The following is a 27,731-nucleotide window of genomic DNA, read 5'->3' as shown; positions in this document are numbered from 1 at the left end:
ATATAAAATAAAAAATAAAAAAATAAATAATAATAATTGAAAATATTTGGAAATAAAAAAAACAAAAAAATAAAATGATTTAAATGAATTGAATATATTTACAGAATAAAGGGATGAACTTTTTTTTTTCTTTTTCTTTTAAAAATATTTTTTTTTTATTTTATATGGTATTTTTTTTTTTTCTTTTTTTATTTTACATATTTATTTTTCTATTTTTTTTTTTTTTTTAAATAAATAAAACAAAAACAAAATAATTTTAATAAAGTGTTTTAAAATTATTATTTTTTTTTTTTGTTGTAGTTTTTTAATTTTGTTTGTGATTTTTTTTTTTTTTTTTTTTTTTATAAAAAATAAAAAAAATAAAAAAAAGAATTAAATAAATAAAATTGATAAGTTATTTTTTTGTAAATGAAAAAAATAAACAAACCTTTTGTTTTGAAGTTTTTTTTTTTTTTTTTAATTATTCTTTTTGATTTAATAGCTTTGTTTGTTTAAGTTCTTAAAATAAAAGACAAGACCCTATTAGAATTTATTTTTAAAAAAAAAGTTGTCTAAAAATGGAAATTAAAATTAGAAATTTTTTTTTTTTTTTTTTTTAATTTTTAAAAAAATATTAAAATTAATATTTTAAAATTCCCCTTTCTAATTTAAAATATTTTTAACTTTTTTTTTTTTTTTTTTTAAAAAAATAAATTCTAAATTTAAAATTCATTATTATTGTTTTTTTTTTCCATTTTTTTTTTTTATTTATTATTTATTATTTTTTTTTTTATTAATTTTTTTTTTTTTTATTTTTATTTTTTATTGTATTTATTTATTTTTTTTTTTCTAATTTGATCAAAATAATTTTTTATATCATAGATATTTATTTTTAGGAAAAAATATCAGTGGTTAATTTTCTAAAAAAATAGTAAAATAAAAAAAAAACAAAATTAAATATTATTTAAAAATTATTTAATTAAGCATGACACTAAAAAGAGAAATTAAAAAGAAAAGAAATAAAAATAAAACCAAATTATTACTATTATTAATTTTATTATTTTTTATTTTATCATTTTTTTATTTTTTTTTATTTAACTATTTTTTTGGTGGGTGTGAAAGTTTATACTTTTCAAATTCGATATCAATTTCTTTAAGGACCTCCATATCCTCAATTGTTGGTGGAACAGTATATTCTTCCTCTGTTTGATTCAAAGAGAGAGAGGAAAAAAAAAAAAAAAAAAAAAAAAAAAAAAAAAAAAAAATTATTAATTAATAAAAAATAAATAAAAATTATAAAAAAATTATTAAAAAAATAAAAACTTACTATTATACATTTTTCTTAAAATATTTCTTAAAATTTTACCACTACGAGTTTTTGGTAAACGATTTACAGATAAAACTTTTTTAAAGGTTGCGACAGGACCAATATTTTCTCTAACTTCTTTAATTAATTCATTTTCAACTTCTTCAGCACAATCTTTATATTGAGGTTTTAAAACTACCAAACCAAATGGTATTTCACCTTTTAATTCATCGTGGACACCAATTACTGCGCATTCTACTATTTTTGGATGTTTAACTAAGATTTCTTCGATTGAACCAGTTGATAAACGGTGACCACTAACATTGATAATATCATCAACTCTAGAAATGATATGATAATAACCATTTTCATCGTAGTAGCCTGAATCGGCGGTTCTAAGGTAACCTGGATACTCGTTGAGATAAGCATTCTTGTAACCTTCTGGATTTAGGTATAGGGTATTTGTAAAACCTGGTGCAACTGGTAACTTTATACAAACCTCACCGATTTTATCGGCACCCAATCTTTCAGAGGTTGGAGAGAGTACATGGAATTGGTAACCTGGCATTGGCTTACCAGTGGCGTTTGCTTTGATTGGTACTTGACATGATGGGTTGGTGATTAATGGTGAACCACTCTCGGTATTCCAATAGTTGTCCAAGATTGGTTTGTTGTTGGTGATGTTTCTTAAGAAATTGAATGTTGAACTATCCAAACGTTCACCACCCAACCAAATGGATCTCAATGAGGAGAGATCACATTTTGATGCCAACTTACCATCAGCATCATCTCTATGAATTGCACGAATTGCTGTTGGTGCAGAGAATAGTGCATTTACACGATGCTTTTCAATCAATTTCCAATAGGTTGAGGCGTCTGGAACTGTTGGTTTACCTTCGAATATGATCGATGTTAAACCTACCATCAATGGACCGTAGACTGATAAAGTATGACCAACTACCCAACCTACGTCGGAACCTGCGAAAAATGTATCACCACTCTTCATACCATAACAATTTCTAATGGAGTAATTCAAAGCCACTGAGTAGCCACCGGTGTCCCTAACGACACCTTTTGGCATGCCAGTGGTACCACTGGTGTAAAGAATGTATAATGGGTGTGTCGAATCTACCAATGCATAGTCCCTATACGGTGCAATATTTTTAATTAGTTCACTCCAATCCAACGATCCCTCAACTCTTGGTGGTAAAACTTCACCTGCGTCTAACTTTACATCCAAACGATTGTAAACAATGGTATGATTTGGTTTATGTGATGATAGTTCTAATGCCTTTGAAAGTAGTGGTGTGTAGCAATTGATCTTGTGGCCTTCAACACCGAAATTTGCAGATATCACTACCTTTGGCTTGAAATGCTCAATACGTTGAGCCAATTGGGGTGATGCAAAACCACCAAATACCACACTATGTGTCGCACCCAATCTTGCGCATGCCAACATTGCAATCAACGCCTGATTAATCATTGGCATATAAATGACTACTCTATCACCCTTTTCAACACCTAAATTATGTAATCCCCTTGCAAATATACAAACCTCATCCCAAAGTTCACCATAGGTCAATTTATTTGTATTATTCTTTGATGGTGTTTCATGAATGATTGCAATTCTATTCTTTGTAATTGGATCCTTTGCATGAACATCTAATGCATTATAACATGCATTCAATACACCACCTTTAAACCATTCTGGATTATACTCATCACCACTATAAACTTTTTCATATCTTTTATTCCTATAAAAAATAAAAAAAAAAAATAATAAAAAAAACAAATAAATAAATATATATTATTCAAAAATAAATAATAAAAAAATATATATATTTACCAATGTACATATTTTGAAGCTACTTCATCCCAAAATTGTATTGGCTCTTTTAATGCATATTCACAATCTTGTTCATAATTAAATGGTTCACTTAATTTATATTTTTTATTTAATAAAATTGATGTTGATGAAAATGATAGTTTTGAAATTGAATAATTATTTTTAGTGGTAATTATTGATGTAGATGCTATTTTGGATTTTATTAATTTTGATAATCCATTACTAAACATTTTTTTTTTATTTTTTTTATTTGTGTGTGTTACTTGTGTGTGTGTGGCGCTTGTGTGAGAATTTATATAATACAAAATTATTTCTTAATTTTTTGAATTGTTTATAGATACAAAAAAAAAAATAAAAAAAATAAAAAAAAAGAAATTTAAAAGTGGAAATGTTTTTGAAAAAAAAAAAAAAAAAAAAAGTGGATAAAAAATTAAAAATTTTAAAAAAATTTTTAAAAAAAAGATATTATTTTCACACAAAAAAAAAAAAAATAAAAAAATAAAAATGAAAATCCAGATTAAAACTGTTTTGTTTTGAAAATTATTTTATTACAAAAAAACTTTTGAAATTTCCAAATTTCCGGTCGAGTGGCGTCATTTTTATATTTTTTTTATTTTTTTTTATTTTTTTTTTTTTATTTATTTTCAAATAAATACCCTTTTACCAAAATATTAATATTAAAATATTAAAATCAAAAACTCTTTTTTTTTTTAATATATTTTTAAATTTTTTTTTTATTTTTTTTTATTTTTATATTATTTTTTTAGGCCACGATTGCCTTTATTCTTTTCTTTGGTTGATCTTGATAGTCATCATGATGAATTGAATTTGGTACTGTACAAGTTGAAGGTGAGGAGGTTGCAATTGGTGTATTTATATTTGACGAACAAGATGAAGATCTTGATATTGAAAGGTATCTTTTCTTTGGTGAAATTGATGATGGTGATGCAGAAGAAGCGGACGATGATGAAGAAGATTGTATAAATGATTTAATTGGTGATGAAGGTACTACTAATACAGAGGGTGAAGAATTTGATGATGAAGATGATGATGAAGATGATGATGATTCACCACCACTAATATATCCATGATTGATATTATAATGATTACTACTTGCCCCACTAACCGAACATGGTAATGGTGAACTATTTACACTATCATTATTATTACAACTATACACTTGAATTGATATCTTATTGGCGCAATTATTATTATTATTATTATTATTATTATTATTATTATTATTGATATTATTGATATTATTATTGATATTATTGATATTATTATTGATATTATTATTGATATTATTATTGATATTATTATTTTCGGATTCAATGGATTTATTTTGACAAACAGTTATTGATGATGGTGATGGTGATGGTGAGGATGATGATGAGGATGAGGATGAGGATGATGATGATGATGATTTATTTACATAGGATTTATGAATGATATTTGCAAATGATTGAATATCCTTCTCGTGAAGATATAATTGATAGTCAATTAAAGTTAAAAAATATCTTTCTAAACTATTTACATGAACCAGAGATACTCCAAATATTTCTGATAGATATTTATTAACTGACATTTTTTCTTCTAACCACATTTTAATTGAAAGATTAATACTATAGTAAGAGAGAGGAGTGAGGGGAGGAGAGGAAAAAAAAAAAAAAAAAAAAAAAAAAAAAAAAAAAAAAAGTGTTTAGGAAATTTTTTTTTTTTTTTTTTTTTTTTTTTTTTTTTTTTTTTTTTTTTTTGGATTATAAATAATTTTTAAAGTTTACCTTGAAATTACAATATCTAAAATTGTAAAATTTGATTTTGGTTTTAAAACAGAAGATTTTCTAAAAAATATATCGGAATAATAAATTGAACCAATTAAAATTGATTTTAAAGTTAATTTTACAGTGTGATCAGATTCAACATTTTGTGGTGATTGTTTTACATTTTGATAGTATGCTTTTGAACGTTTAATATGTTGAGAATAAAAAAATGATAAAACTGTATCCCAAAGGTCGAATACCTCCTTAACGTATGATTCAATATCTTGGAATGTATGAGTTGATGTATGTAATGTTTTATTGGAAAATTGTTTAGATGAACTAGAATTTGGTATAACTTTTAATTTTGGTAATGGTGATAAAATTGGTGGTGTTGGATTATTATAAATCCATGTCAATACCAATCTGGTTGTATATGTTTTAATTACCATATCATCTAAATCTTCATTATATTTTTGAATTATTGTTTTCTTTGGTGATTGTTGTTGTTGTAATTGTTGTTGTTGTTGTTGTTGTTGTTGTTGTTGTTGTTGTTGTTGTTGTTGTTGTTGTTGTTGTTGTTGTTGTTGTTGGATATTCATTTTTAATTGTTGTTGTTGTAATAATTGTTGTTGTTGTTGCATATTATGTTGTTGTTGTTGGTATTGTAATTGTTGTTGTTGTTGTTGTAATAATTGTTGTTGTAATTGTTGATGTAGTTGATGTTGATTCATTTTAAAAGATTTTATATTAAATATATATATATATTTTTTGGAGTAGATTATTATTTACAAAACTAATTTTAATTTTTTTTTATTATTATTATATATGTTGTTATGATTTTATGGAAAAAAAAAAGTTTATTATTATTATTGTTGAATGAAATATAAAAATAAAAAATAAAACAAAAAAAAAAAAGATCTTATTGTGTATGTGTGGTTGATTTTATTAATTATATTTTATATATGTGTGTGTGTTTTTGGATTAATTTATAAAATATTTATTTTTATAAAATTAATTTTATTTTAGTTTTATGTACAAAAAACAAAAAAAAAAAAATATATTTTGGAATTGATAATTTATTTAAATAGGTAAAAAAAAAAAATAAAAAAAAATATAAAAAAATTTAAAATTAATTTTCATATTATTATTATTTAAAAGGTGGATTTTTTGGCCAAAGGAATATTAAATTAAATAATTCGGTGTGTGTGTGTGTGTTTATGTTTATGCTTATGTTTATGTTTATGTTTTTTGTGAGTGAGTGCGTGTGTGAGTGTGTTGTTAAAAATCAATGTATTTGATAAAAGATAAAGATTGAATTGTTTCTTATTATTGTTTTTTTTTTTTTTTTTTTTTTTTTTTTTTTTTTTTCTTATTGTTGAACTTATATTGTTGATTTTTTGTGGTAATTTTTTATTATTTTTTAATTTGAATAAAATATTTGTATTGATTTATAAATTTTGTGAGAATTTTTTAAAAAAAAAAAAAGTGAGATAATTAATTATGATGGGGTGGGAAATATATTATATAAGGGTATATATACAAAAGTAATTTTATATAAAAGTAAGTGTGTGAATAAAAAATAATAATAATAATAATAAAAAAAGTGTTGGTTGATTAATTTATAAATTAAAATTGTGAATGTGTGGGGGTGAAAAAATTATTTTTGTGGTTTTCCAAAACAGATAATTTTTTTTTTTTTTTTTTTTTGATTTTTTTTTTTTTTTTTTTTTGATGGAATAAATAAATATGTTTTCAGAAATCTAAAACAAAGAAATTAAATTTGAATATTTTTGAAATTTGTATTGGTTAAAGTGGGAAAGGACTTTTGAATCTATATGTCGACTATTCTTTTTTGAATATGTTAAATATGTTTTTATGTATATATTAATATGTATATAATATGTGGTTATTTGATTTTTTGTAATAATATATATATAAATATAGGAATTGAGATTTAATTAATTAATCTTTTAAATATGTGCGTGATTTAAAATTATAAAATCTGTTTTTTTTTTTTTTTTTTTTTTTTGGTGTGGTTTTTTTTTTTTTTTATTTTTTTTTTTGAAATTTCATAAAATATGCAAAAATTGAATTAACAAAAAGAAAATAGGTGAGAGATGGTGCAATTGGAAAAAAAAAAAAAAATATTAAAAAAAACAATAAGATAACAACAACAACAACAGTATAAATATGGTTATTAAAATTATTATTATTATTATTATTATTATTATTATTATTATTATTATTATTATTATTATTATTATTATTATTATTATTATTATTATTATTATTATTATTATTATTTATGTATTAGGATAAAATAAAGAGAAAATAAAAAAAATAAAAGAAAGTAAAAAAATAAAAAGAATGATCATTAGTATATTGAAGAGTCAAATTCAATTATTTTAATTAAAAAGGGAAGTTTTTTTTTTTTTTTTTTTTAATATGTGAGAAAAAATAACAAAAAAGAAAAAAAATTAAAGTAACAGTACCTGCTACTTTTTTACAAGATTGTAATCATAATAAAAAAAAATGAAAAATAAAAATAAAAAAAAAATTAAAAAAAGTAAATTGTACCATTCTAATCAAGAAATGTATTATTATTAATTTGTGTCTTAAAATAAAAAAAAATAAAAAAAAATTAAAAAAATAAAAATAAAAAAAAACAAACCTATTTTAATACCAACAGAAAATAGTAGTAATATATTGTAAGATTAATTATTTAAATGAATGTATGGTTTTTTTTTTTTTTTTTTTTTTTTTTTTTTTTTTTTTTTTTTTCTTTTTTTTTTTTTTAAGAAAATTTTAATTACTGGGGTCATTGCAAATTGGAATGTTTTTTTTTTTTTTTTTTATGTAAATGATTAAAACTTATGAGTTTTAGGATTTAAGGAAAAAAGGTGAAAAAAAAAAAAAATGTAAAATTAATAAAAAAAAAAAAAAAAAAAATAGAAAAAAAAACTGCAAATAAAACAAGGCATCTGTACTTTTTTTTTTTTGGTGTTTCGGCCAAAATAAATAAATAAATAAATAAATAAATATAAATAAATAAATAAATGGAATTGTTTTAAAACTAAAAAATTGTTCATTTCAAAAAAAAAAAAAAAAAAAAAAAAAAAAATGCAAAGCTATTTAATTTATTTATTTATTTTTTTTATTTATTATTATTTTTATTATTATTTTTCTTTTATAAATAAGAAAAACAAAACAATTAAAATAATAATAATAATAATATCAACGCGAATTGGTGTTGTGTTGGGGGGTTGGTTGTAGGTGAGGCGATATTAGATTTTTATTTTTTTATTTTTTATTTTTTTTTTTTTATTTTTTTTTTTTTATTTATTTATTTAAAGAAAAAAACCAAAAAAATAGTTGATAATAGATTGTATATTTGTGATGTTATATTTCACATTGTGTGTCTGTGTGTGTCTGTGTGTTTGTTTGTGTGTAAAATTAATTTTTATCTGTTGAGTTTGGGTAGTAGTATGTAAGTGTGTGAAAAAATTAAATTCTGTGGGGTGAATATTTTTTTTTTTTAATATTGTTTTTTGGGTGAATATATGTGTGTGTGGTTTTTTGATGATATTTTATTATAAATAGAAGAATAATGAATATTTTAATGTAGTGTTTTGGGGAATAAAGTGGATATGGTTATTATGGTAATTTTTGTAAATTATTAATATATGTTTTAGTTTATTTCCTTTTTTGAGATAAAATCATATGAGTAATATATTTATTAATAAATTAATGACTTTAAAATTGAGAATATGATATCATTTTTACCACCAAAATTTTGATATTTCCAATCACTTAATGGGTGTATGTGTGTGGGTGGGTGTATAATAAATTTTGTACAGAAAAAAAAAAAAAAAAAAAAATAAAAATAAAAAAAAAAAAAAAAGCAAGTAAAACAATAAAATTAACAATAAAAAGGAATTAGAAAATAAAAAAAAAAAAAAAGAAAAAAACACCTACACAAATTATATAATTGATTACTATTTTTAATTATTTTTTTTTTCTTATTATTTTAAAAAAAAAAAAAAAATTTTATTTTTAATTTTTAATTTTTTCTTTTTTTTTTTTTTAATTTTCTTTTTTTTTTCATATGCAACAAAAAAAAATAATCACTTGTGAAAAAAAAAAAAAAAAAAAAAAAAAAAAAAAAATAAAAATGATTTGTTTAAAATCAAAAGCATGTTTTTTTGAAACCTTTTTTGATAAGTGGCCCAAAAAATCCAAAAAAAAACCCAAAAAAAAAAAATAAAATTAAAAATAAAAAAAAAAATAAAAATAAAAATAATTTTTGGTTGGTGGGTTGGTATTGTTTAATAATAAACTTTGAACAAGACTTGTGAAATTTTAAATTTATTATAATTTATCAAATCAAATAAATTAACGACTTTATAAGTTAGGATGTGCACAAGGGTGTAAATTTTTTTTTTTTTTTTTTTTTTTTTTTTTTTTTTTTTTTTTTGAAGTGGTGTTATTAATGTTGTTTTTATCTTTTTTTTTTAATCCACCCTTCATCTAATCTTATTTTTTTTTTTTTTTTTGAAATTTAACACAACAATTAAAATGAAGGTGTAGATAATGTTTTTTTTTTTTAAATAATTATATGAATATGAAAAATAATAATGACAATTCAGAAGATTTAAGAAATCACATGATTGAACAAATTAAGTTTGAAAAAAAATAATAATAAAAATTAAAAAATAAAAATTAAAAATAAAAAATTAAAAATAAAAAAATTTAACTTTTTATATTTACCTTATTGTTAAAATTATTTTTTAAAATATTATATATTTATTTTATCGAGGGATTAATATATAATTTAAATTAAGTTAAGGTGTGTGTGATTCTTTTATTTTTTTTTTTTTTCTTCAATTTTTTTTTTTTTTTTTTTTTTAAATGTTCTAAGTTTTTTTTTAAATTTATCAAAAAAGAATAAAAAAAAAATAAAATAAAAAAATAAAAAAAAAAAGAAAAAAAAAAAAAAGGAAAAAAAAAAAAAGTGGAGTGTTAAAATTAGAATAAAAACAATAAATTAAGAGCGGCTTTATGATTTAAAAGAAAATAGTAGTGTTGGATATAATTAATTCATATATAAAATGAACTATTCTTTTATTTTTTGTTATTTTTGAAATAATAATAATAAATAACCCACATCTTTGGTGGTAGGTGGTTTAATTTGAGAAGCCCATTTTATTTTATTTTATTTTTTTTTTTTTCAATTTTTTTTTTTTTTTTTTTTTTTTTTAAAATGCAAAATTAAATCAACTGATATTTTTTTTAAACACTTTCGATATTTTAAAACAATCACAAACCATTGAGAGTAAATTTTAAATTGAAAAAAAAAAAATAAAAAAAAAAAAAAAAAAGAAAACATCACTGATGATACAAAATTTACAAAAATTCTTAATTCACAAAGAAATGAACAACACTGTGCTTGGTGGAATTTAAATACTTTAAATAAACAATTGTTTTGTAAAAGTACCAAAAAAATTTAATAATTTATTAAATTTTATTTTATTATTATTATTATCATTTAATTTTTTTTTTATTTTTTTATTTTTTAAAAAACAAAAAAAAAAAAAAAAAAAAAAAAAAAAAAAAAAATAAAATAAAAAAAATAAATATATAAAATACTTACATTTTAGTGAAATGCGAAATTGTTGAATAGTAGTAAATAATGTTTGCCAATCTTGTGGATTGGATTATTTGGTTCAATGATTGGATTATTGATTGGGTATTAAATCAATGGATATTGGTTTTGGAAAATAAATCCAAATTAATATTATAATAATTATGGATATTATGATTGAAATTTTTGGTTTTTTTTTTTTTTTTCGCAATAATCTAAATGAATTTTTTTTTTTTTTTTTTTTTTTTTTTTTTTTTTTTTTTTTTTTTTTTTTTGCCAAAATTGAAAAAAATAAAATAATAATAAGGAAAATAATTAATTAAAAAAAGCAATAGTGAAAAAAAAAAAAAGCAATAGTAAAAAAAAAACAATTAATTTTAATTTATTTTTACTTTTGTTTTTATTTATGTTTTATTTTATTTTTTATTTTATTTATTTTAAGTTAACAGAAACACTAACATTAAATTAATTAATTTAGTATAATGCCACACTAATAAAAAAAAATAAAATAAATTAAATAAATTAAATAAAATAAAATAAAATAAAATAAATATTATTGTTGTTTTTAATATTACTAAATTTATTTTTTATTTATTTTTTAACCGATGATATCATTTGATTTGGCATATGTTTTTTTTTTTTATTTAAAATGGGAATATGAAAAAAAGGAAATAATTAAAAAAATAAGAGTGTATTCTAGCTACATTAATAATGTAGTATTAATATTATAATAATAATAAAATTATTGAAAAAAACCATTTTAAAATTTTGAAATTTACCCCCCACATGAAAGGATCTAAGATTTTTTTTTTTTTAGATTTTTTTTTTTTTTTTTTTTTTTTTCCATTTAAGCACACGTGTGTTCCACTATAAAATAAAAAAAAAATGGAAAATATTGGCAATGTTTTTCTTTTTCTTTTTTTCTTTCTTTTGGTTCTTCGTTGTATATAGGGGGTCAATCCCTAAACGATAAGAGTTGTATTATTATTATTATTATTTTTATTTTATGTTGTTTGTTTGTTTTGAAGAATTTTATTTTTGAAAAGAGTTTAAAGATTTAATTTGAGATATTAAAATTTGTTGATATAAAATACCTTTATTTTTATATTTTTTTTAAAAATAAAATAAATTGTTAATTTTTGTATTTGTTTTTAGGGTAAAAAATTTTTTTTTTTTTTTTTTTTTTTTTTTTTAATCTATCCGAAACAGTTAATTATTGTTCAAAGTGTTGGCATCGATTTAAATAATAAAAATGATTTTTTTTTTTTTCTTTTTTTTTTTATAAATATTTACCTAATGACATTAAAACTTCAGGACCACATCTTTCATTATAAATTTCAGGTTTTAAACATGGTTGACTTAATGGGAACCTATTTATTGAGTTTTTACTATTCATTTTTAATAAACCAGAGTTAGTTGACCTTATATTTGGTTTTGAGTGTGTTTTACTTTTTGAAACTTTTTTTCTTTTTCTTTTTTCTGTTTCTTCATCTGTGGTATCGTCATGGTTTACTTCTTCATCATCCTCTTCTTCAGCATTACTTTCACTTTCATCATCATCATCATCATCATCATCATCATCATCATCATCTTCGTTGTGTTCCGTTTCATAATTATTTATCGAAACATATTTATATTTATTTGCAAGTTTAAAAGAAATTGATTTTTGAATTTCATTAAGGAATTCTAATGAAGGTAATCCAATAACGTTGTCTTTATCATCATTGTTTTCATCCAATTTCCAATTCGAACAATTTGTTTTCTCTAAATATCTTTGGATGAATGAATTTTTATCTATCTTTTTTGTCATAATCGGTTTTTTTTTTTTTTTTTTTTTTTTACAACAATGAAAACTAAAATTGTTTTAAAAAAAAAAAAAAAATTTTTTTTTTTTTACCCCTTTATTTTTTCAAACCTTTTTTTAATCTCAAACCTAATTTCATTTTTTTTTAATTTTTTTTTTTCTTTATATAATACAAGAATTTCCTTCAATTTTTTCAATCCTTTTTTATTTTTTAATTTTGTTTATTTTTAATCTCAAAATAAGTTCCCCTCAAACCAATTTCAAATTTTTTTTTAATTTTAGATATTTCTTATTTTTTTTTTTTAAAAAAAAGATATTTTTTTTATGTAACACGTCATGTAGATTATCAGAAAAATTAAATTCAACCATTTTCAACTTATTTTGGGTTTGTGTATGAAAAAGCACAAGCTTTTTACAAAAAAAAAAAAAAAAAAAAAATCTAGATTTTAATGACATCATTATCCTATTGAACAAAGTTAAATTTAAATAAAAATTATATAATATTTTAAATTTAAATCAAAATCTAGATATTTTATAAATATTTAAAATTTTGAATATTCAAGTATCATTTATCATTACTATTATTTACTATTATTCAAAAAACTATAAATTAAATTTTTTTTTTTTTTTTTAAACTAAAATAAATAAAATGACAATTATTAATAATAGTAAAAAATTTTATCACTTCAAAATAATGATGTACTTTTTATTTGTACTCAATGTAATAATGTTCAAATCTGTACAAAATGTGATACTTCAAAAGATTTCCATAGTGGTCATCAAATCATTGAAATTGGAGATGATATACCTAGTTCAACTTTAATTGAAGAATCAAATAAAAAGTTTAATGAAAAGAAAAAAGAATTTGAAAAAGAATTGAAAACAGTTCAAGATATTTATAGTTCAATAAAAAAAGAATTGAAAAAATGTGAAGAGAATGAAATTAATAAAATCAAAGTTATTCACCAAGAAAATCCATTCATCTTATATTTCAAAATTGGAATCTGGATCTTCTTCAGGAATTGAAACTCCTCAATATAAAGATGATTTAATAACCATTAATGAGGATTTGATTGAAGAAATTCCAAAATCATTCCAAAAAATGATTTTTGTTTCTGAATTTACAAAAGGAACTGGAAATTCTGGTACCTATGGAAATACATCATCAAAATCATCATCACAAGAGGCAACCACTGCAAAGGTTCAATCTCAAAAACAACAACAAAATGTATCAGAGAAAATCTATCCAAAAGATGATAGACAATCAACTCTTTGTCATTTCGCAAATAAAGAATTTTTAATTTATGGAAATGGTGATATTATTCCAAATGGTATTGAAAATATTGCAATTGCTTTTGGACATAGTATACCAGCAGCTATTCCTTCATTTGTTGATGGTATATTATTACCAGATGGTTACAGCGAACCTTTCCCAACATTCCAATCTACTTGTAAAAAGTTATTTGTTTTCGATATTAAACTCCCATTGAATAAAACTACTATTCCACAATAAATTAAAACTATTCACTAAATCAATTACCAAAGTAAATGGTGTAAAAAATATTAAATCAACTTCTAACAAAAAGTATAAATTTGGAGTTCCTCTTAAAACTGATTATTTTTACTGGTAACCTAATTAATTAATTATTCTCATAGAATGAAAAAAAAACAAATAAATATAATTTATTTTTAAGAAAATATTAAAAAATTTATTAAAAGTTTCTCTTTATCGGTAAAAGAAAAAAAATTAAAAAAAAAAAAAGAAAAAAAAAAAATAAAAGAATTCTTTTTATCCTTAATCGTTTGAACATTTTATTGAAAAAAATAAAAGTAATTCATTTTGTATTTTTTTTTTAAAAATATTAATTTCTTAAATTTTATAGATATTAAAGATGAAAATAAAAATGTTGACAATTCAGACTACTCAATTTGCTCTCAAACAGACTTTTCAGAATGTTCGACTTATATAATAGAAAAAACAAAAATGAAGTAAAAAATAAATTTAATAGGTTATATTTATTTATCAAATTACAACATTTTATTTAAACTATTTTAATTAATAGTTTTTATTTTATTATTTTTTTTTTTTAATATTTCGATTTAAAATTTTTGGAAATAAAACAACCAAGGAAAATTCTTTGTTTAATTAATTTAAATGGAACTGGGTTAGTCTTATAAAGGAAGTATATAATACAAATGACAATTACCAAGAAAAATGCAACACCACCAATTATAATACCAGCAAGAGAAGATTTACTAAGTCCAGAGTTTGAAGTTTGTGAACAAATTGAATTTGGTGATGAGGGTGAAGATGATTGATTATCTATTATTACAGAGAAATCTGGATCTATTGTAGAATAATTTCTAAAATATGGTATAAGGATACCAATTAATGCGCTTGAATGATATCCAGAGTTTTCGATTGTTGAAGTAGTTTTATCATCATTAATGATTTGTCTATTATCTACAGTGATAGTTTTATCATCAATAATTCCTCTTTTTAAAAATCTTGCAAACATTGAGTGATCACCAATTTGAATCTTTAAATAGTTATTACCACCACTAATTTCATTGTCATCCTTTGAGTTTGCTGCTGCTGCTGTTGTTGTAAATTCTTGCGATGAACAAATATCATCAGTTTTTGAAGATGTAAAAGAAGCAGACATTAATAATTCTAATCTACAAAGCTTATCTCTAAATGGATAAGAATCAATTGAAATAGTATATTTTAATGATGACGGATTCATTGTTAAATCACTACCTCCAAATGATATGTTTGTTTCTTTAGTGAACCATTCAGTTATAGCTGTAACTTGTGAAATTGATTTACCATCATTATTTGTAATGTTTGTTATATATTTTGAAGATAGTGGACTAATTTCACTGAATAACCATTTACTAAAATAATATTGATTAATTACTACATCATTAAAATCAAGTTCTCTTAGTGCTATTAATGCTACAAATGATTTATAAACTGCTGCTTCTTTAATATTCGAACTATTTGAAATGGGTGTTTCAATTTCACTTGATGGGTCACTTGTATTAACTCGTGGTGGTTCAACTAAAATTATTTTTGATGTACAATCAACACCAATCCATGGTGAAAAACAAACACAATTTCCAGAATTACAATAACCTTTTAATGAACCACCACATTCTGGTGTACCAGAACATTTAATAGTTGGTGTTGTTGAAGGAGTTGTTGAAGGAGTTGTTGAAGGAGTTGTTGAAGGAGTTTCTGTCGGAGAGGGAGAACCAATAACCTTTTCATATGGTATGAAATCAATTCGATTCGAAATATATGCTCCTTTGACAACGAAAATAGAATATTTTGTATTTGGAGTCAATGATGGTATACCTGTTAATAAAATGGCTGAGTTTCCAATAGTTTTAGAGACCAAAAGTTTATTAGATTCTAAAATAGCATAATCTACACCCAATAAACCTTTACCTGTAATCCAAATTTCACCACCTAGTGTCGAAATTCTACCAACTCCCTCAATAATTGGATAACCCAATGCAAATGTGGTATTGATGGAGTGAGGAAAACCATTTTCTTTCAAATCAGCTGTACTGTAACCACCAAAAGTACCACCATTATTAACCAATCCATATATTGATATTAAAAGTCCATATGGGTAACCAAAACCAAGTGGTACATTTACTGTGCATCGATATAGGGAATTGAATTTATCTATAACAGTAACATTAATAATTGGACATTCAATTTTATCGAGATCTACACTTGATAAATAAACCATTGGTAATGCGTCCTTCTTTAAACCACTTTCTGAATCAACAGCATTAAAACCTATTACTACATCTCTTAAATTACTGGAAATATCAATTTCTTTTGGATCCACATATACACTAATTATTTTAGGTGGAGTATCATCGATAGCTTCTGTAATACAGTTAACTGAAATCTTATTAATTGAATTATCACCAATAAAATTTATAAATGGATTAAAGAGTGACCTATAAAATCCTTCATATTCATTAAATATTGAAAATGTTGAATTATTATTTTCAGTATCAAATAGTGCTACATCAGTAATTATTAAATTATGTTTTGCACATGGTGAACTTATATTTACTGAAACAAAATATGTATCACTATAAATGTTTTCTGTTGGTATGATAGTTTTATTATATATTGAACCATCTGTACCTTTTATAACTATATAACCACCTGCAAATCCATTAATTGGATCACTGATAGTTAAATTCCAACCAACTAAAAGAAAATCACCACTAATTGTATTTGATATTTTTATAATATTTTCAAAAATTGGGCCATATAAATCACAATCTATAAAACAAAAAACAAAAAAAAAACTATTAGAATTTCTTTTTTTTTTTTTTTTTTTTTTTACAATATTGTAAAAACTTACTTTCAGAAATTACATTAAATTCAGCATTTGGACCTAATGATTGACCTAATATAAATAAATCATTTTTAAAGAATAAAGCAAATGGAATTTTACCAGGTAGAGAATTTTTTGGTAAAAAAAATTCAACTTGAAACATATTTATTGTACTATTCCAAATTGCTGGTACTGAATTATCTAAATATACCTCTGGTAAAATTACAGTGGATTGAATTTGGTTTGCAAAATATTCTGGAAGATTTACTAATAAATTAATTGGTGTTTCAATATCTAAATTTGTATAATTAAAATATAATATATTTCCAGCTTTAGAATTTGTAACATTCATAGTTTTATATAATATTGATACATCTCTAATTTCATTAAAAAAATCTATATCTAATAATTTAAAATTAGTAAATTCTATATATAAAAAAAAAAAAAAAAAAAAAGGAATTGAAAAAAAATAACTTACTATCTAATATTGGAGGTATTTTAAAAGGTTTTAAATTAATTGAAGAATAATAACGATCAATAGAGGGAACAAAATATCTGAATTGATTTGTAAGAATATGTGTAACCTTTCTTCTTGTATCGACTATCATTTCAAACCAACCATCCATGTCGGTTCCAGAAGATAGCGTAGTTATGAAATAATCTCTATAATTATTTGATATTTTATAAATTGGACTTTCATGTTTGATATTAAATAGTAATAAATAAAATGAATCATATATATGATAAAATTTGTGATCAACATATACAGGCGCACTATAAGGAGCTTTTTTTCGTAAATAAAAAAAATGTTATTATATATTCCTTTAGGACAATTAAAAAAAAAAAAAAAAAAAAAAAAAAAAAAAAAATCCTACCTTGATTTGGAGATTTAACAAATGATGTAAAACCATCGCTATCAGAACTTTTAAAAAAACTGTTTGTTGAAAATGAAATATTTTCTGGATTTGAGATGACGTCTGGTAATAAAAATGTTGCAGAATATTGATAACCTCCTAACCCACCTTTTTTGAAACCAAATGGAAATTTATAATATTTTGTTGATAAATGAGTGATATAGAATGGTGTGAAATCATATGGACTAGTAGAACTAAAATCTATAATCAACCAACTATTGATTTGAGTAATATTATTTGTATTTATAGGTATTAAATTCTTTTCAAATTCTTTTCAATAAATAAATAAATTAATTAATTAATTAATTAATTATCGAGTTAATATTAATTAATAAATTATAAATTTTTACCTTTAATATTAAAACTAAATGTATCTCTTATTGTTGAAATTGATTGATGTTGTGCATAAAAAGTATAATTAGTTAATAATCCACTATCCATATAACCATAGGCACCAATAAATGTTGTTATATTGTTTTTTTTTGAAATTGGTCTAAAATAAAAATTAAGAAAGGAAGAAATAACCATTAATGAAAAACTTGGAATTAAATATGGTGTGTCAGACTCGAATGTGAACAGTGGTACAAAAGATTTGCCCATTAATTGAACATCTTGAACGTTTGGGAATCTCTTAATATTGGTTACAGAATCCACATCTATTATAATTATTATCATTAAAAAAAGAATTTATATTAATAAGGATTTTGAAATTAAAATTAATTAAATAAAAATAAAACTTACTTGTATTATTATAATATTCACCCAAAGAAACAGTAAAATCACTAAACACAAAATGTGTTGATGGTGATTTTGGAGTATCTCCTTTTGGCCCAGAAGAAAAACTTATATATACATAATTAGTCATTAAAGAATTAAAAGAGTTATAACCCGTAATTCCACCTGATGGATAATTTGATATTAATCCACCAACTTGAAACTGATATGATAATAATCCAAAAATATCTGGTTGCATGTCTGTTTTTTTTAATAGTGTCATTTGGCCAGTTTGAATTTCTTTAAATTGATTTTAAATTTTTAATTTTTTTTTTTTTTTTTTATTTGTTTGTTTAATTAAATTAGTGTTAATTAATCTTTTTTTTTTATTGTTTAATTTTTTTTTTTTTTTTTTTTTTAATCTTTACCTAAACATTTTAAGGGTAAATATAAAGTTGAATTTACAATATCATTAGAAGCAATAAGAACAGGTTCACCTTCTCCATTATAAGAAAAAACTGAAATGGTGAAAAGAGTAGATGAATAAGTGGAATTTTTGTATGATTGCGCAACAAATGCATAAGCATCGAATCCCATACCTTTGTTGGAGTCGGTATATATTGTAAGTGAAGAGGGAGAACTATCATCAATTACTAAAGCAAATAGTGAATATGAGCAGCTCCCTTGAAACTTATATTTAGTACTTGCATTTTTATCAATTGTTACATCTTTAATGATTAATTCCCCTAAAGCTTTTTCACATAAAAAAAGTATACTCACAAAACAAATAAAAATTAAAAACTTTAAAATCATTTATTCTTTATTTTTAAAATTTTTTTTTTTAAATTTTAAACACCAACAAAATTTTATTTTTTTTTCACACCACAACTTTTTTTTTACGAAAATAAATTAAAATATCCCAAAACTCATTTTTTTGATTTCAATTATTTATCTGAAAAAAAGGGAGCCCAAATAACCAAAATTTCCATTTTTAACAACAAAAATTTAATATGTATTTTTAATTTTTTTAATTTTTTTAATTTTTTTTTTTATTTATTTATTTATTTGTTTTTTTTTTTTATTTATTTATTTTATTTTATTTTAATTTTTTTATTGAGAAGAATAAAATTGATAAACTGAAGCAATTGAAGAATGTTCATCAGTTGTAAAGGTTTGTTTAATTGGTTTCATTAAATTACCAGTCATAATACAAAAAGTGTCATCAGTGAAAGCGACATTTGAGATTGATTGGAAAGTCCAAAAGTTTTTAGATTCTTTAGTGTGTGGATCGAAAATGGAAACACCTTTTTTGTTGATGGCCAACCAAGCTTTTGGTGGATTTTCTTTTTGTTGAATGTTAAATAATGTACAACCGAATAATGGTGATTTTGAACCAATTAAATTGATAAACATCAATTTCAAGTATTCTGGGGTTTGAGAGACCAATTCAAAGATTTGAGATTCAATCATTGAGATCCAAACCTTTATATTTTGAGAGTTCAAAATTTGATCAGGTAAAACTTGACGAACAACCTCTTTGGTTAAAACCAATTTGGATTGATTTGGATATAACAATTGAATTAAGATTGCGGCAATAATCGATGAATCTTTCTCATTGACATTTGTGTATAAACCTTTCATCCATTCATCACGAATTTGACAATAGGTTAACTCGAAACAAATATCATCATCAGTCCAAAGATGCTCTTGATCCAAAATTTTATTTACATCATCCAAGAAGAATCTACGACGAACTTGGAAATAGAATTCACCCTTTTCTTCACTTTGTTCCCAACGAGCCAAAACATCGTAAATCATATCGGTCTCGGATACCACTTTACTAATACCTGCGGTTTCATTGACTGCACTAATGCCAAACATTTTAATCGATTGTTGTGAGATACCATATTGACGACAAACGGTATCGGTGATCTCTCTGATGGTTGTATAGGTGTTGATTTTAGCGAGTTTAGTAGATTGATCAATGAAACGAATTTTACATGTGCTAATATCACCATTCTCAAGATTTGAACGGAATGATTGAATTTCAGTGGCTGATGGACCCATCTTACGTTGTTGATAGGATGGAATTGGATGAGATTCTAATTTCTCAATACAAACTGCAATCAATGAAGCCAATTGTGGTGAACTTGATTGAATTGCAATATTTCTTGACATTAATTGTTCCATGAATGGTTGTAACAATGAGTCTGATGGTGAGAATGTGATACTAAGGAAATAGATTAATTCGAAACCTTTCTTGGCTGATTCAACCTTTGGATTCTTATTGGTTTGACGATAGGCTTGACAATAGATTTCATCACGTAATTCATGATTTTCAATACCACGTGAAATAATTGATTGAATTACCAATGATGCTGTTTGACCCTTTGGAATTGGATAATCACCCATCCACATCATAATCTCTGAAAAGTTTTTAATGGCTTTCTTTGATAATTTTGCTTCCATTTCAATCAATGACTCTTTAATTGGATCCTTGTTAAAGTAGAATGCTGTATTTGGATCGACTGGTGCTTTTCTCTTTAAGGTTGCTTGTTGTTGATTCAATGTTGATGCTCTCTTGAATGAACGGAAACGAGTTGATGCCCATTGTGCCAATTGACTATCGGTACCAATGGCTGGCGAAACTGTTAATCTCTTTGATGGATCATCAGAACTATTATCACCACCATCATTTGATGTATTAAGCATTGATACTCTTAATGATGATCTAAAGTTTGGTGGTGATGAAATTGGTGGTGGAGTTGAAAGTGTTGGTGGAGTTGAAAGTGATGGTAGTGGTGGTGGAGGAGTACTATTACCACTGTTTGACAATGAATGAACTGAAATAGTTGGTGGTGGTGGTGGAATACCCATCATTGGTGAACCAATTGGTGAATTTGGTACTGATGAATTTGATGATGATGGTGGTGGTGGTGGAATACCTAATGATGGAATTTCAATTGGTTTGGTCGAACCCATAACTGATGGTGGAGGTGGTGGTGGTAACATACCAACTTGTGGTGGTGGTGACATTGAATCACTAATTGATGGTGGTGGTGGTGGAGTATTTGTAATGTTTGGAATAGTTGGTGACATTGGGGGTGATAAAGTAGCAACTGGATGAACTGGTTGTGGTGGTGGTACATCAGATAATAAAATTTCAACATGATCAACTGGGAATGAACCTTCTTTACCATTGAGTTGACCCATGAACCATTTATTCTCTTGATCTTTAAATGTGATAGTTATGATATCATTTCTCTTGAATGGTAGCAATGAAGTATCTGAAACATTGTAATCCTTTAAGGCTCTGGCATATTTAGCATTGTTTCTTAAATATAATGAATACTCTTTAATTAATGAAACCAATTTTTGAACATCACCAGTGAATGCTTGTAAAGTACTCTTATTCTCTAAAATGATCGAAACTGATTTATCATCACTCTTTAAATTTTGTTGAGATTGATTTGAGTATTTGACAGACTCTAACATTTTACTAGTGGCAGGATCATAGATATTAATACCATTGACATTCAATGCTAAAACGAAATTCTTTGGGTATGGGAGTGATTCAGATTGATGTTCACATACAACCAATGAACAATTTGCCAATGGATGTTTCTCTAACAATTGAACCATTTGTTTCTTTGCATCCTCTGGTGATAAACCTTTGTGTGATTTATATTTATTGATGAAATCATCGAATCTATTCTTTTCGATATCAGTAGTGAAATATTTACCACGACCATTACCTGGTAGCCAAGCTCTTATCTCATCGGTGTAATCAGAAGACTCAAATTGTAATTTCAAAGAACCAATTGAAATTTGATAATCTTGATCCTTACAATAATTGGAATTGAATAAATCATTAAACAATTGATGATAATAAAATTCATTTTCAACATTGATTGAAGTGGTTGGTACATTATTGGTGATATTATCAAAGAATAATTTCTTTTTGAAAACAAATTTGAAATTAACTTGAATCTTACTTGAGAGGGTTGCTTGTAAATTCTCAACCTTACTCAATACATCACATAACTTATCGGTTGGTGCGATATCTCTTTCAATGCCATTGAATGATTCAATGATAGTGAAACCATTCTCTTTTGAATTTACACGCATTCTCGAACGTTGTGATAAATCATTTGAAGACTCTTGACAAGTAGTGGCACTATCAATATGTAAACCCTTCAATGAACCATCGGTGGCGGTAATACGAACGAAAATTGGACGATTCTCTTTAATTGATTCTAATTCAGTTACAGATGGTACTTGTTTACGTGCACCATTTAATGTGAATCTTTGAAGAATGAAATAGGAGGCTTGTGCTGAATCCTTTACAGATTTTGAAACATCACTTTGTTGAATGGTAGTTTTAAGATAAGCTGCAAAATATTTAATTAATTTTCTAGTTGGTGGGAATGTTGAACAAGTGAAATGAATTAATTCCCAAACACGAATATTTAAATCTTGAATTGGATTACTAGTGGATTGTTTAATCAATTGACAATAGATTTCATCTCTTAAACTCTCAATGGCTAAACCTTTGGTTAAGATGAATTTAACTGGTGAATAGAAATCGGCTGGATCTTTCTTTGAAACCAATGGATTGCTATTCATATAATGAAGAACCTTACTAAAGATTTCAACTGCAACTTTAGTTTGTTCTGCATCACTGTGTACCAATAATGATGATTTGATATGAGATTTTTGATAACTGAAAATATCATCTTTTTGTTTTAATTTTTCAATATTGAAATTCTTATTTGCATAATCATAGAATGAATATAATGAAATCTCTTCATCATTTAAAATTTGTGGTAATTCAACAACTGAAACAGTTGGTTGTGGATTTACTTGATTAGTTGATTGACTTGCTGATGCCGATGATGAATTTGGTGTATTATTACCTGTTGCTGTTGCTGATGGTGATGTTGAATCTGATGTTGATGGTGGTGGTGGTGGTGCACCTAAAATTGGATCAATCATACCGAAATCAAATACTGGCATTGGTGGTAATGAATATGTACCACCTGATGATGATGATGGTGGTGGTGGTGGTAAACCAAAGTCCATTGAAGATGATGATGGTGGTGGTGGTAATGAGAAATCGGAGGATTGTGATGTTGGAAGTGGTAAATCACCATTATTACTATTTATGTAATTATTATTACTATCATCATCATCAGCTTCATCAACTGGATATTGTGGTGAAGAATAAACATCTGGGATTGGTTGACCTGGTAAGAAAGAAGAAGCTTGTCTTTTAATACCTGGTGCTCTTTTAAGTACATTTTCAATACCTGGTGGTAATTCAAATTTAGATTCATCAACTTCAAATTTAGTAACGGATCTAACGGTTTGTTTTAAACCTTGAAGTAAATCAGTGATTGAAATTTTATCGAGTGCTTCTGGGGACATTTCATACATTTTATGATTGAAAGAGTATGGTTGAGAATCGTCTACACCACCTTCGAATGAGAAAGCCTCTAAAGAATTAACAAAATCATCGAGTTCGTTAATATTTTTATCTTGTTGTTCTTTGAGCATTCTTTCGAGTGATGATAATTCATCGATTTGATTCAACTCTTTTAATTGTGATTTCTTTTCTTCCAATTTCTTCAATTCTTCTTCTTCACGTTTAGCACGCAACTCTTCTTCACGACGTTTTTGTTCTTCTTGGAGTTGTCTTCTATCAGCGGTTTCTTTCTCTTTATCTTCTTTTTCTTGACGATCACGTTCTTCTTTTTCTTGACGATTACGTTCTTCCTCATCTTTTTCTCTTTGAATTTCCAACATTCTTGCATTTCTATCTCTTTTTAGTAAAACTGCATTTCTTGAATGACGACGAGCAATGAATGAACGAATATTATTTTGAACGATTCTAAGGTTGATTTGAATGATTTTAAATTGTTTTTGATAGGTAAGCATCTTAAAGAAACCTTTAATTCTTTGAACGGCTTGACGTTGTTCTTGGAAGTCTCTTCTTGAAGAATGGGATAACATGGCGGCACCCAAGATCTTTGCAGAGGCACGTATTTGTTGATAACGTTTCTTACAACGATACATTCTCCAAACTGATTGAATGAGTGTAACTTTTTTGAGGAGTTTTAATTTTCTAAGTTCCTCAAGTTTCAAATATTGATGATCTCTAATAAAAACTTTAGTATTACCCAATTGCCATTCATCCCTTTCGAGACCACCTGTACCAGAGAGTAAATTGATTAAACCTGCACAAGTTTGTTTATGATCGGTGGAACGAGCACGATAATCTAAAATCAAATAACGATCTCTAAACTCTTTGTGTGTATGACGGATTGGGTAACCCAATTTTCTAATTCTAATGGTTTCCATCATACCTGCATATCTTAATTGAGCTTGAATCAATTCACGATCGTATACTGCTGGTTCTTTGGTTGTGTTTGGTTTAATACAACGAACGTAATGTGGTTGAGTTGATGATAAAATATTAATCAACGATTGTAATTGTGTCTTGAATGTTTGACCTGCTGTTGTCTTTTTCTTCTCTCTGCCCTTATCACTGTCATCACCCTCTTCTCTTGGTGGTGTAAATAATTCAATGATGAATTTACTCTTACTTCCTTGAAGTAAGCTTGAAAGATCATCACTAACGGTATCCTTATTCTTATCCAAGAAACCTTGAGTATCATAATGTACTTCACCAGCATAATGTTTCACAACAAATGTATTCTTTGAACGTCTTGGTTTTTCATAGTATGGATGTTTCTCGTGATTGGTATGTAATTTATCCAAATAGGTTAAATCTGTTGCTTGTGGGAATCTACTCTCCTCATCCAATAAACTTAAAATACCTAATGGTCTCTTTTCAATTAAATCTAAACATTCTTGATTATCATTATATACGATCTTACTCCAATTAATTTTTTCTTTTTCATATTCTTCTTGTTCTAATTTAAAAATATGTTGATTAAAATGTTGTTGTAATTTTTCATTTGCAAAATTAATACTTTTTTTTTAAAAAAAATAAATAAAATATATTAGAAATTATTTTTTTTTTTTTATATATATATTTTTAAAAAAAAAAAAACTTACCAAAATTGTTCAAAACTATTCTTTTTAAAATTTTCAAAACCAAAAATATCCAATACACCAATAAATGTTGAATTTTTTTGTGGTTTATGAATTTTAGAATTGATGAAAACTACGAGCCAATTGAAAACATTACCATATAATGCTTTTGCTAAAGAATCTCTAGTATCTTCTGCTTCATTAACTTTTAATGGAATTACGAAATTTTGACCACGAATTAAAACATGACGAATTGTTAAACAAGTTTCCAATTTAACTGGATCAACACTTAATAATTGTGCAATAATTTTTAATGCTAAAAAATTAAAAAAAAAAAAAAAAAAAAAAAAAATTAGTATATATGCTTAAATAAATTTTGAAAAATGAAAAAAAAAAAAAAAAAAATAAAAAAAAAAATTAAATAACTTACTATCTTTATTTGAAACTTCAGAACCTTCAGCACCTTGAGTTTTTTCAGATTTTTCAAATTTTAAATTACCAATATGTAAAACTGCTGAAACAATTGAAAAGATTGTAAATTGTTTATCTTCTGGGAGACCTAAAACATTCATTGCATATTTGACATGTTCAAAATCTTCAACATCATTAATATTTTCAATTCTAATACAACCACTTTGACTTAAATAGTGATAATCTTCTGGTTCACCCAATTTTAATTTCTCTTTTAATTCATCTGATGCACCTGCTAATAATTGATAAAAAATATGATAATTTCTTTCTGAACTAGCTTGATGTGAAATTCTAGATTTTTCTAATAAGTCTTTTTTTTTTTTTGGTATGGTTTGATAGAATTGAGAAATAAAAAAAATAAAAAATTTTGACAAGAGGGTTGATGAAAAAAAAAGTGAAATAAAAAAATATTAATACTCAAATTTTTTTTTTTTTTTTTTTTTTTTTTTTTTTTTTTCTGGAAAACTTACAATTTATAATTCTAGCACCAGAAATATGACCTTCTCTATTAAATTGAATTTCAATAAATTTACCAAATCTAGAAGAGTTATTATTTCTAATTGTTTTTGCATTACCAAAAGCTTCCAAGATTGGAGAAGATTCAACAATCATTTGTTCGACTTGGGAATGACGATTTGTTCTTGCGGCGAGATATTGAATGATAAGTTTTGTTGATTCAGTTTTACCAGCACCAGATTCACCAGAAATAATAATTGATTGATTTTTACCCTCTTCGATCATATTTGTAAATGCTGCATCGGAAACAGCGAAAATATGAGGTAACATGAGATTACGTGATTTGGCGAAATAGCTTTTCACAATGTCTGCTGTATAAATTGGTAGAATTTCGTACGGATTGACTGCTACCAAAATTGAACCAGTGTAAGTGTAAATCTCCTTCTTTTTATATCTCATCTTTAAATTGAGTAATAAAGATTCTTCTGTTAAAATTGGTAGAGTAATCATATCCTCTACTGGTTGAAAGTATTCACCATTTAAGGTATCATCGTCTTCCATTTTTTATTAATTTTTTTTTTATTATTATTATTTTCTTTTTTTTGAAAATAAATAAATAAATAAATTATATATGTGTGTTGGTTTTTTTTTTTTTTTTTTTTTTTTTTTTTATAAATAAAGATTAATTAATTAAAAAAAAAAAAAAAAAAAAATTTTAATAAATAGATAATAATACAAATGTAATAATTTTAATAAAAAAAAAAAAATTAAAAAAATAATTAGATATTTAAAAAAAATTAATAAAATCTATATTATTGATGGAAATAATACAAGAATAAATAAACAATAGAAAATAAAAAAAAAAAAAAAAATAAAAAATAAAAAAAAAAAAGAAAAAAAAAGTTAGTTGGTTGTAATGCAGTTGAAAAAAAGATTTTTAATTGAAAAAAAAAATTTCCTTTTTTTTTTTTTATTTTTTTTTATTTTATTTTATTTTTTTTATTTTTTGTCTCAAAACAAAGAAGGCAAAATAAATAAAAAATGAAACAAAAATAAAAAAAGTTGGACCTAGCATTACATACCTTTTTTTTTAATTATTATATGGTTTTTTTTTTTTTTTTTTAATTTTAATTTTACTTTTTTTTTTTTTTTTTTTTTTAATTATACTTCTTTTTTTATTTTTAAAATTTTATTAAATACAATTTGTACAAGGTTTATTTTTACAGAAATAATAGTTATTATAATAAAAATAATAATAATACTGCTATTAATTATTTAAGGAGATGGTGCGCGTTGATAATTAATTTAAAATGTATATAATATGACACCAGTTGCAGTAGTTAAAAAAAAAAAAAAAAAAAAAAAAAAAATGATGAAAAAAAAGAAAAAAAATAAAAAAAAAATGGTAAAA

General features: G+C 23.7%; 8 protein-coding genes across 8 annotated transcripts; 1 reads left to right on the top strand and 7 right to left on the bottom strand.

Annotated features, from left to right (window-relative positions):
- Window positions 1–1,077: 1,077 nt before the first annotated feature.
- On the bottom strand, window positions 1,078–3,361 carry aslB (hypothetical protein; the record flags this gene model as incomplete). Its single annotated transcript, XM_639086.1, has 3 exons — window positions 1,078–1,181; window positions 1,307–3,039; window positions 3,132–3,361. The coding sequence occupies 3 exons, from the start codon at window positions 3,359–3,361 to the stop codon at window positions 1,078–1,080; spliced, it is 2,067 nt and encodes a 688-aa protein (XP_644178.1).
- Window positions 3,362–3,894: 533 nt separating this feature from the next.
- DDB_G0274937 (hypothetical protein) lies at window positions 3,895–4,737 on the bottom strand (the record flags this gene model as incomplete). The annotated part of the gene is made up of 1 exon (XM_639085.1): window positions 3,895–4,737. The coding sequence occupies one exon, from the start codon at window positions 4,735–4,737 to the stop codon at window positions 3,895–3,897; it is 843 nt and encodes a 280-aa protein (XP_644177.1).
- Window positions 4,738–4,911: 174 nt separating this feature from the next.
- DDB_G0274935 (hypothetical protein) lies at window positions 4,912–5,625 on the bottom strand (the record flags this gene model as incomplete). Its single annotated transcript, XM_639084.1, has 1 exon — window positions 4,912–5,625. The coding sequence occupies one exon, from the start codon at window positions 5,623–5,625 to the stop codon at window positions 4,912–4,914; it is 714 nt and encodes a 237-aa protein (XP_644176.1).
- A 5,757-nt stretch (window positions 5,626–11,382) lies between these two features.
- DDB_G0274933 (hypothetical protein) lies at window positions 11,383–12,345 on the bottom strand (the record flags this gene model as incomplete). The annotated part of the gene is made up of 2 exons (XM_639083.1): window positions 11,383–11,402; window positions 11,829–12,345. 2 exons carry the CDS (start codon window positions 12,343–12,345, stop codon window positions 11,383–11,385), a joined length of 537 nt encoding a protein of 178 aa, XP_644175.1.
- Window positions 12,346–13,276: 931 nt separating this feature from the next.
- DDB_G0274453 (hypothetical protein) lies at window positions 13,277–13,852 on the top strand (the record flags this gene model as incomplete). Its single annotated transcript, XM_639082.1, has 1 exon — window positions 13,277–13,852. One exon carries the CDS (start codon window positions 13,277–13,279, stop codon window positions 13,850–13,852), a length of 576 nt encoding a protein of 191 aa, XP_644174.1.
- A 574-nt stretch (window positions 13,853–14,426) lies between these two features.
- Window positions 14,427–18,596, bottom strand: DDB_G0274931 (hypothetical protein; the record flags this gene model as incomplete). The annotated part of the gene is made up of 6 exons (XM_639081.1): window positions 14,427–16,654; window positions 16,737–17,111; window positions 17,188–17,493; window positions 17,585–17,893; window positions 17,974–18,279; window positions 18,365–18,596. 6 exons carry the CDS (start codon window positions 18,594–18,596, stop codon window positions 14,427–14,429), a joined length of 3,756 nt encoding a protein of 1,251 aa, XP_644173.1.
- Window positions 18,597–18,754: 158 nt separating this feature from the next.
- Window positions 18,755–19,267, bottom strand: DDB_G0274929 (hypothetical protein; the record flags this gene model as incomplete). The annotated part of the gene is made up of 2 exons (XM_639080.1): window positions 18,755–19,065; window positions 19,264–19,267. 2 exons carry the CDS (start codon window positions 19,265–19,267, stop codon window positions 18,755–18,757), a joined length of 315 nt encoding a protein of 104 aa, XP_644172.1.
- A 180-nt stretch (window positions 19,268–19,447) lies between these two features.
- myoI (class VII unconventional myosin) lies at window positions 19,448–26,881 on the bottom strand (the record flags this gene model as incomplete). Its single annotated transcript, XM_639079.1, has 4 exons — window positions 19,448–25,331; window positions 25,418–25,709; window positions 25,824–26,174; window positions 26,335–26,881. The coding sequence occupies 4 exons, from the start codon at window positions 26,879–26,881 to the stop codon at window positions 19,448–19,450; spliced, it is 7,074 nt and encodes a 2,357-aa protein (XP_644171.1).
- Between the last annotated feature and the right edge of the window lie 850 nt (window positions 26,882–27,731).

Source organism: Dictyostelium discoideum (genome assembly GCF_000004695.1).
Source record: "Dictyostelium discoideum AX4 chromosome 2 chromosome, whole genome shotgun sequence".
Taxonomy (NCBI): Eukaryota; Evosea; class Eumycetozoa; order Dictyosteliales; family Dictyosteliaceae; genus Dictyostelium; species Dictyostelium discoideum.
This window is presented reverse-complemented; position numbering and strand designations above follow the sequence as displayed.